The 9,355-nt window shown below is 34.5% G+C and overlaps 2 protein-coding genes and 1 non-coding gene across 3 annotated transcripts; 2 read left to right on the top strand and 1 right to left on the bottom strand.

Annotated features, from left to right (window-relative positions):
- The first annotated feature begins 1,248 nt into the window (after positions 1-1,248).
- LOC139843371 (CBL-interacting serine/threonine-protein kinase 7-like) lies at positions 1,249-2,628 on the top strand. Its single transcript, XM_071833450.1, has one exon. The coding sequence runs from the start codon at positions 1,296-1,298 to the stop codon at positions 2,607-2,609; it is 1,314 nt and encodes a 437-aa protein (XP_071689551.1). The 5' UTR covers positions 1,249-1,295; the 3' UTR covers positions 2,610-2,628.
- A 1,640-nt stretch (positions 2,629-4,268) lies between these two features.
- Positions 4,269-4,341, top strand: TRNAK-UUU (transfer RNA lysine (anticodon UUU)). The gene has a single exon. It is a non-coding gene; the product is annotated as a tRNA-Lys (tRNA).
- A 1,203-nt stretch (positions 4,342-5,544) lies between these two features.
- LOC139840762 (protein GAMETE EXPRESSED 1-like) lies at positions 5,545-8,877 on the bottom strand. Its single transcript, XM_071831009.1, has 6 exons — positions 8,402-8,877; positions 7,205-7,792; positions 6,755-6,881; positions 6,486-6,672; positions 6,267-6,411; positions 5,545-5,796 (listed from the first exon to the last, which is right to left on the bottom strand). The coding sequence occupies exons 1-6, from the start codon at positions 8,875-8,877 to the stop codon at positions 5,550-5,552; spliced, it is 1,770 nt and encodes a 589-aa protein (XP_071687110.1). The 3' UTR covers positions 5,545-5,549.
- Between the last annotated feature and the right edge of the window lie 478 nt (positions 8,878-9,355).

Below are 9,355 nucleotides of genomic sequence, written 5' to 3'. Positions count from 1 at the left end.
GCAAAGGAACCGCTCTCGATTGTACCCCTTAGGGGGCAACGAATTTAAATCTTTTTGGCGCCTTTATAGCGCCATCCATTGGCTCAATAGATGTGCAACGACTAGGCCCAGGAGATAATGGACCCATCATATCCAGCCCGACCCTCAAATTAGAAACCCTGCCCTCCAAACAGTTAGTGCTATTATCACCGAAAAAAACCGAAACCTTATTCGATGTTGAATCAGGCTCCAACACAAAATGTTCATCCTCTAATTCGACAATAGAATCAAACACCGGAAGATAGCTCCAACACAAAATGTTCATCCTCTAACAACCTCCGCTTTCGATACCGAATCAACCGGAGTGGAAATATGAATGCTTCCAACAAATAAATCCTCAGGATTGGATGCCATCGAACTCTAAACAAATCCATTCATCTCTTCAGCGATTACAGTAGCTTTACGATCCAAACAATCCTCAAGATTGTTGTTGTTATATGTTGTTTTTTTCTATTTTATTAAATGTTTTCTGATCAAGCATAGATTGGCCAGAGGGGTTCGGTCTACACTTGGTCAACAAAGTTGGGGGATTTAAGGGTCTTTCAAGTTTAACTCTTCGGTCCGGTGCACCGGCCCCGATGTGAGATGAAGATCCCAGCAGGGGTGGTTAAACGTCGACCCACCATCGTTCAGGATAGCCGAAGTCAATGTCTCAGGGACGGTGTTAGGATTTATGTTCAAGGAACGTTACCCGAATTCGTAAGTTGTGTGTTATTGTATATTTCGGTAGCACGGGTGACGGATCAATGGAGAAGATAATAAACACGATTAGTACCTTGTAAATGGTATTAATAAACATTTCGAATATAATTTATCGCGTTTAGTTCATAAAATTATTTCGAGTTTAACGATTATGTCAGTTAAACGTTACTAAACCCGAACGAAAAGATAAATTCCAATTTTACCCAAAAAAATTACCGTTTGCCCCCTCAATTTAGTCATAGTGGCAAGTGTTAGTAGTGTTTCCTTGTGTGTATTACATTCAAAGTATGGGGTACAAATATTTTAAGCATGAGACTTTATCAATTTGTTTTTTAGATAAAGGTATGGTATAATAATATAAAGAAAAAAGACAAAGGTTGATGTTGTAATTTTTCACACCCAAAAAAATCTAACGAATACAGTAAAGAGCCAACTGTACATTCCTAATGTTAATTGATACCCTATAAAAACATCATTAAACAACTTCCACTACCACCAAACCTAACTCTCATTTTATATATTCCTCCGGCGGACGCCCATAGCCACCTTTTGGCATGGCCCAACCACCGCCGCCACCCACGCCCACCATCAACAGAACCTCCAGCGACGGCGACACAATCATCCTCAACAAATACCACCTCACCCGTCTTTTAGGCCGTGGCAGTTTCGCAAAGGTTTACCACGGCCGATCACTCTCCGACAACTCCTCCGTCGCCGTCAAAGTCATTGAAAAACCCGCCGCCGCAGATCCATCAATGGAACCACGACTTATGCGTGAAGTAGCCGCCATGCGCCGTCTTAACCACCCGAACATCCTTAAACTCCACGAAGTATTGGCCACAAAAACAAAGATTTATTTAGTGATGGAACTCGCCGCCGGCGGTGAGCTTTTTACGCAGTTAACTCGCCGTGGTAAGATGAAAGAGTCCACCGGACGTTTTTACTTTCAACAACTTGTTTCAACTCTTCATTTTTGTCATCAAAACGGCGTCGCACATCGTGACTTAAAACCACAAAATTTATTACTTGATAAAAATGGTAACCTTAAAATCTCCGATTTTGGTTTGTCGGCGTTACCGGAATCTAAAAAGGATGGGCTTTTACATACGGCGTGTGGAACGCCGGCATTCACGGCGCCGGAGATTATTCGCGGGAAAGGTTACGACGGTGCGAAAGCAGATGCTTGGTCATGTGGGGTTATTTTATTTAATTTACTCGCGGGTTATTTACCTTTTGATGATAGTAATTTAGCAAATATGTGTCGAAAAATTCATCAGCGTGAAATCGGGTACCCGGACTGGATATCGAAGCAACCACGGGTTGTGATCCATAAATTACTTGACCCGAATCCGAAGACTCGAATGAGTATTGAAAAGTTATTGTGTGTTTCTTGGTTTAGAAAATGTTTGAAACCGGATACATCACTTGAATTATTCGATGAAGTAAATAATTCGAGTTTGATTAAATATATGAGTATGAATGCATTTGATATAATATCCATGTCATCCGGGTTGAATTTATCGGGTATTTTTGAAGAAAATGTGGTGAAGAAAGAAAGGCGATTTATGTCAAATTCAAAGGCGGAAGAGGTTAAGAAAAAAGTGAGGGAAGTTGGGGATAATTTGGGGTATAAATTGAGAAAATGGAAAGATGAGGGGGTGGATTGTAATTTCAAAAGAGATGATGTTGTGGGGTTGGTTAAAGGGAGAGTGACTGTGTTAGTCAAAGTGATGGAGGTGGTGCCGGAGTTGTTGTTGGTGGAGGTTACGGTGGTTGATGGTAGTGATGGGTTTACTGATGTTGAATGGGATGAGTTGAAAGTTGGGTTTAAAGACATTGTTGTATCATGGCATAGTGATCATGTATAGTGTACCACCTTTTGTTATTTTTGTTATAATTAGCAAATGGTTAAAGTAATTACCTTTTGTTAGTGTTATTACTTTTTAAGAAAAACAAGTACGTAGTAATAAATTAATATATTGTATATATAGTAAATGTTATTAGTGAAATGACCCGTGGAACTACGGGTTTGTTTAAATGAAACAGTTTAATGATATGTTTTAGGTATTAAGTGAACGTAAATGTTAAAGTTATTTAGTTTAATGACCCGTGGAATCATATAGTCCGACTAAGAAACTCGTCAAATGAACATTTCATCAAACACCTAAAATGCATATTAACCAATCCTCATCTAGTGAAATGACTCGTGGAACTACGGGTTTGTTTAAATGAAACAGTTTAATGATATGTTTTAGGTATTAAGTGAACGTAAATATTAAAGTTATTTAGTTTAATGACCCGTAGAATCATATAGTCCGACTAAGAAACTCGTCAGATGAACATTTATCAAACACCTAAAATGCATATTAAACAATCATCATCCAATCATAAAAGATAATATTAGTTGTCATTTTATTTTAAAAGTGTAAATTAAAAATATAAATATAAAATTGGTTTCCTTCTGCCTAACTTTATACATTCTCGTACCAAATTCAAAATAATTAATTACAATGATTTAAAATTATTTAATTTTAATAATTAAATTAATTATTAATAAAAGTTAATTTTAATTCAAAATTATTTATATTAATGACATCACTCACCATGCTTAGATTTTTTTCTTTTTCTTTTTGATTTTTTCTTAACAAAGAAATTAGCCTAATTATGACATCATCATTTTAGCAATATAATAGAAACTATAGATAGATTCTTGTTGCAGTAAACTTAAAATGATAGATATGATGGTCTTTAGCATTGTTGATAAAATAATATAGTGAACACTACTTCGGTTGTGTTGTAACGATTCGGGTTTCTTCCTTCTGAAGGCGTGTGTGCAAATGATGAGTGCCGTTTAAATAAATGATACACTGATACAAAGTTTGTCGTTAAAAAAAAAATAGTTAAAAATTAAAACAAAAAGTGTCTCATTTTAGTTGTTAATTACATTCTCACCCTAACAAAATACAAAACAACCTTTATGTACAATAATTCATGAATATATTCACCGCAGGATATGTACAGTTCAACCCTCAACCTCATAATTAAAAGAGTCACTACTCACTACGAAACCGCTAAGTCAATTACCCGTTGGTGAACTATCATACTTTAAGTCGATTACTTTGTTACTATACTTTCTGGAGGGTGTTTGCGAGATTTACTTAACCAATTTAAGAAATTAATGTATTCGATTTAGCTTTATAAATAGATAAGTTAGAAGATTATAATGTATGGTGATTCGCGATAACTTTGTTTTTCTACGAATTTATTATATTTGCAATCAACCGTTTTGACTTGTGCCGTTGAACATGTTTCTATCGTAATGCCAAAATACTTAGAACTTAAGGAATTTGTTGAAAATTGATGGCCGTTAAAAACTAATGCTTGCAGCTGGATTATGATGGATGTCATATATATTCGGGAGTTAAAATGAGTAACAAACAACAAAACTGAATGATGGTGACACAAACAATTCTAATTCAGTTGATAAAACTAAGAATCTAATTGAATAACGAAAGAAAAAAGTATGAGCCGTTCTAGCTCAGTTGGTAGAGCGCGTGGCTTTTAACCACGTGGTCGTGGGTTCGAGTCCCACGGATGGCGTTATTTTGTTACTGTTTAGTTTATTGTGTTTAATTTCTTGGTTGCATTATGTTGTTTGTTTCCTCATAGGCTACGTTTCTTTTTTTTCCCTCTAATTAGCCTTCATAACTGCAATATGTGTTATCTTTTGTTTTTTTAACAGCGATATTGCATTACGTTATCTTTTCTTTATAAAGCTTTATCTTTTATAAATATAGGCCCTATTAGGGACTGTTTTCCCTCAAATCGTCACTAGTATCGCCATTTTCTTCATCCTTAACAAAAAGCATTTCAGCTAAGTCTTCTCTATTATTATAGCGCCGTCACAATTATTTCACTTTGGTCTATTTTCTTGGTTATATAATATGAAATTAATTTGATGTTTTTCAGTTGGTGCAAAATTTATTAAGAAAAGCACACTATTGTACGGAAATTTATGCCAAATTTGATATTCTAATGAACATTTGATGTAGCAGCTAAATCATTTCAGTTGTACTGACATATATATACTTAAGACGATAACCTCCTTACAAACTGAGTAATTACTATTTAGTCTTGTTATACTATATGAAATTTTCTTTTGTAGAATCTGAAGTTGCTATGAAGCATGAAGCAATATATCAATAATTAAGGGTTACTAACATAATACCTAAAGAAAACAGAATCACTATAATCATTCCAGATTACGTTATATGGAGTAATTATATGACGTTAATCATAATTTATAATCAAGTAGATATGCAAAAAAGTCCACTAATTACACTAGAATTAACTTAATATAATCTATATAGTAGCTCTGTTAACAGAAGCCACTCAAAACATCATGTATCCATCCTATCATTTTCAGAAGTCTTCTTTCATAATTTTATTATACAATAACCATCATGACTCATGAGCAAGTGTAATAGTGCACCACTTAAAATAGCATAAACAGTGTGGTCAAAGTCAAACTTTGTTTTTTCAGTTTCTGTGTGTGCTTGCATTAGGTAGAGGCTGCTTTCATAAGTCCTCATCTTAAAGTTTTTTTTTAATGCCAAATTGATCCAACCTGCAGTTTCTTGTGGGGATTGTTCACTTAACCTGCAACAAGTAGCAATAAGAATCCGGAATATTAAAATCTAACACAACTATATTCATTAATGTTATCCATGTTTGTGTATGCAATTATATATATATAAAAACAAATATGGAAACGAAAAATTTTAAAGAAATATCTTGCCTAATTTTGTTTATTGGTGGCGGTAACGAAGATTATAGTCTCTTGAAATTGAAGTAGTGATTGAAGCCTCTTTGATATCTTCAGGGAGAATATAGTTAAGATCATCCAACTCATCTTCAGTTATATCAGCATCAACCCATGTTGACCAGTCAACATCACTATCATAATCGTCGCATAAAAGCTGTTTATTTCCTTGCATGCCGTTAACCTTCTCAATAAGAGATTGTAGCATCTGATGATTCAATGTCTCATAGTCCCTGTTTCATTCAGAAAACACGATATACTAAGGGTGCGTTTGATATAATTGAATAGTTAAACGTCGAATGGTTCATAATCTGAATGATTCAAAGGTTCTGAATGATAATAAGCTGTTTGATAATCATTTTCAATGAGTAATGTTAATGATGTAAAATTATCTTATTAACCTTTATATGAATAAAAACTAGAATATAGATGTTTAATAAGTGTCCTTGATATAATTTAAAGGAGATATTACATAAAACTTATGTGCTTAATGATTAAGAGAGTATTTCAGCTCTAAATGGTTCAACATTGAATATCTTAACCATTCAGCATCATTTGTCATTCAGATGTCAGAAACAAACGCGTTGAATGCTTAATGGTTCAGCATTTTCAGCGCTGAACCATTCCATTAAAAGGTAAAAAAACGCACCCTAAATAATTTTTTAACCGAACTTTGTTGCATAGAAAATGTAGTTATCTTTACCTGTAAGAGTAAATGGTATACAAAAGTTGACATGAAGCAAGAGTCACAAATGTTGACCTAATGATGTTGATAATCCACGATTGTTGTTCAATGTCACTTCCATAACGAAGGACCACAAATTCAATCAAAAATGTTACACATAACCCTGAAAAGATTACAAAAAGATTATTGTAAACATAATGAAAAATAATGAAAATTTAAAATAAATGCTTAACTTACCGATGTATAGTCTGGGTCGGACATTGTAGGTTTGCTTTGTGCTTGTAAACATGTATAGAGTGAAGATTAATATAGAGTATACAAGAAAAGCTTTCATTATTCGCGATTCGAGTAATATTGCGTTGTGCAGAGTGAAGAGCTTGTCGATGGCAACAAACATGTTTGCTTGTTTTGACTCAAAAACTTCCTATTAAACATGAAAACACACATTTAATATATAATACATGCAAGTAATTGGATACGAAAGATGCTAAATTTTAAAGGTCAACCTGAGCAGCTAATATGGTTTTCGAATTGTCGACTAGATGATCATGAACTTGTTTAAGTTGTTCTTGCCTATGTATGAGTTCCTGTTGTTGACTTTGACCAAGCTCAATCAACTGCTTCAAAGTTCCCCTGAAACAAATGTAAGTTTCTAGTAAGTATTTATTAATCAATCCTCATTCATTAATAAACGAGGCGTTATTTTTCTTTAAAGAATCAAACACAAATAGTAAAAAACAGATTTAAAAGAAATGGGGCAATGGGTCAAAACTCGCCCATGTCTAATCTTATACAACATTCTGATGACCTGAATCATTTCTTGAAAAAGCTAAACTTTTTAAGAAAATTTTAATAGGAAGGCTAACCATTTTTGGGGGGTAAACCCAGCCCATTTCAACCATTTTAGTTTTATAACCGACTGCATAACCCGCCCATTTAAGCTGAACCCAATTTACCTGCTTTCTTGGAGTGCTTGGGACTGAAAACTTGTTACAGTCTTAAGAACTTCAAGTGCATCAGCCTGGCTTTCAAGTAGTTGTTTTTGCCTGTTTAACGATATTTCCGATACGTTACCAATATCATTAGCTTTGTTTTGTAAAGTATCCATTTTCATAAACATAGCATCTCCAACTTTAACGATCTCTTTTCCTATTTCAACAGCCTCGTTACTTAAACTATCGATTTCTTCACCCAATTTATTGGCAGATTCATTAAGCATTTTCATTCCTTCATTCATTTTTTCATTCATTTTTATCTGTCTGTCACGCAGTTCTAATTGAGAATCTGCTATTTTAACAGACTGTTCATAAACCGATTGTGAATGCTCTAATACAACACACACACGTTCTTCAACATTTTTTGATGTTTGAGCCACTTGTTGCGTTTGAACATCGATAGACGATAAAAATTCATGAATATTATCTGAACTGCGCAATAAATTGTCTGCTTTTTCTTCTATGTTCTCTAATTTGTCCTCTGCAGATTCAGCAGACCGTTTAAGTTCATTTACCAATCGTTCCGTTTGTCTCTTGAACGCATCAGTCCTAGAATTCAAATTAAACATTAACTCCAGTCACGTTCATAATATGTACGCAAATTTTCTCAGATAATGTAACAAACATCATGCCAATATCTAAAGCGATTCACTTTATGAAAGAATACTATTGTTAAAATAAGCACGTGTACACATGCCCAATAGAGGTAGCAAAGTTGACCCATTACTTCAGAAAAGGCCAAATTTTAATATCTTAACAGCACAATACAGTAGCCCACCCAGACCCAATAGAGGTAGTAAAGTCGACCCATTACTTCAGAAAAGGTCAAATTTTAATATCTTAACAGCACAATACACTAGTCCACCCAAACCCAACTGAGAGCCAATTAAGCGATACCGAGTATAATGGTACCTAATCGGTTAATAAAAGTTTTGTTTTTTTCTCCATCTATTAACACTTCTAGCCCTTTAGTGAAGTATTAAGACAGATAACTAATATTATAGCATATCAAATTAAAAAAAAAAAAAAAAATGGTCCGAAGTGTCAAAAATCATGAATTCGTCATTATTATCAAAATCACTTAAAATGGGCGAACATTTGCATGTGTGCACATGTGCATACGTATGTTATGTATTAAAGAGAACACAAGAGGCTTACTGTAATTGATGGCAGATAGTATTGGTCTCGAGATAAAACTCGAGATAAATCCTATGAGCCTCCTGATCTAACCGTTTATGACAATCAACCATACGAGATTTTACGTCGCAATACGGAAACGGAGACCTCCCGGTTTCCTTCTGAAAACAATCACTTAAATGCCAAGCCAATCTAGACCGTTGTTCTTCACCTGCTAGAATCTCTGAGCAACCTGCAAATAAATTTTGATATGCGTTTTGCCAACAAGTATTAGCCAAAGCTGCCTTTCGTTTTGCTTTTTCGATCAACGTCACTCCCTTCTTGCTATCAATGGATTCCATAGAGAATTCAGCAACGATATTTTCGGAAAATTCTGACAGCTTTTCGTTAGAATTAACTTTTCCAGTCGAAAAGAACCAGCTAAAGGACTCGATGCTTTGTGAAAGCAACAAAAGAACCCATAGGATATTGAGAATGAAATGTTTAGGATGACCCATTTGATCCAATAAGCAACAATATTGACCCTGTATATAGAGAATACAAATTCATTTAGAGGACGCAACATTTTATAAGAAGATAATGCAAAACTTGTTGGGAAAGATTGTTGAATCATAAATAACTAACAAAAAGGACAAATAGTCAAAAGGAAGATTATTGATGGCCCCATATCAGCGTAATTAAAATAAAGACAACAAAAAAGGTGATACAGAGTAAGTAATGCTAGACTAAAACCTGAAAGACAATCAGGATATAATAATACTTTTATAGCAGCTGTATTAAAGTATTGGTAGCATTTGCGTGAGGGACACGGAATCACGTCTCAAACTAAAGCCGGCAGATGACTGTCTGTAGAGAATCCAAGAGATAAAACACAAGGTTTCATTGGATTGAAGAGCAGACAAAAACAGTTGATCCGCAAACAACGAAAATGAGGGCCCACAATCTTGAAATTCATGTATTCACATCAAAATGTAA

Source organism: Rutidosis leptorrhynchoides, chromosome 4 (genome assembly GCF_046630445.1).
Source record: "Rutidosis leptorrhynchoides isolate AG116_Rl617_1_P2 chromosome 4, CSIRO_AGI_Rlap_v1, whole genome shotgun sequence".
In the NCBI taxonomy this organism is placed as follows: Eukaryota; Viridiplantae; Streptophyta; class Magnoliopsida; order Asterales; family Asteraceae; genus Rutidosis; species Rutidosis leptorrhynchoides.
Note: the sequence above shows the minus strand (reverse complement) of the source record. Positions and strands in the feature narration are given on the sequence as shown.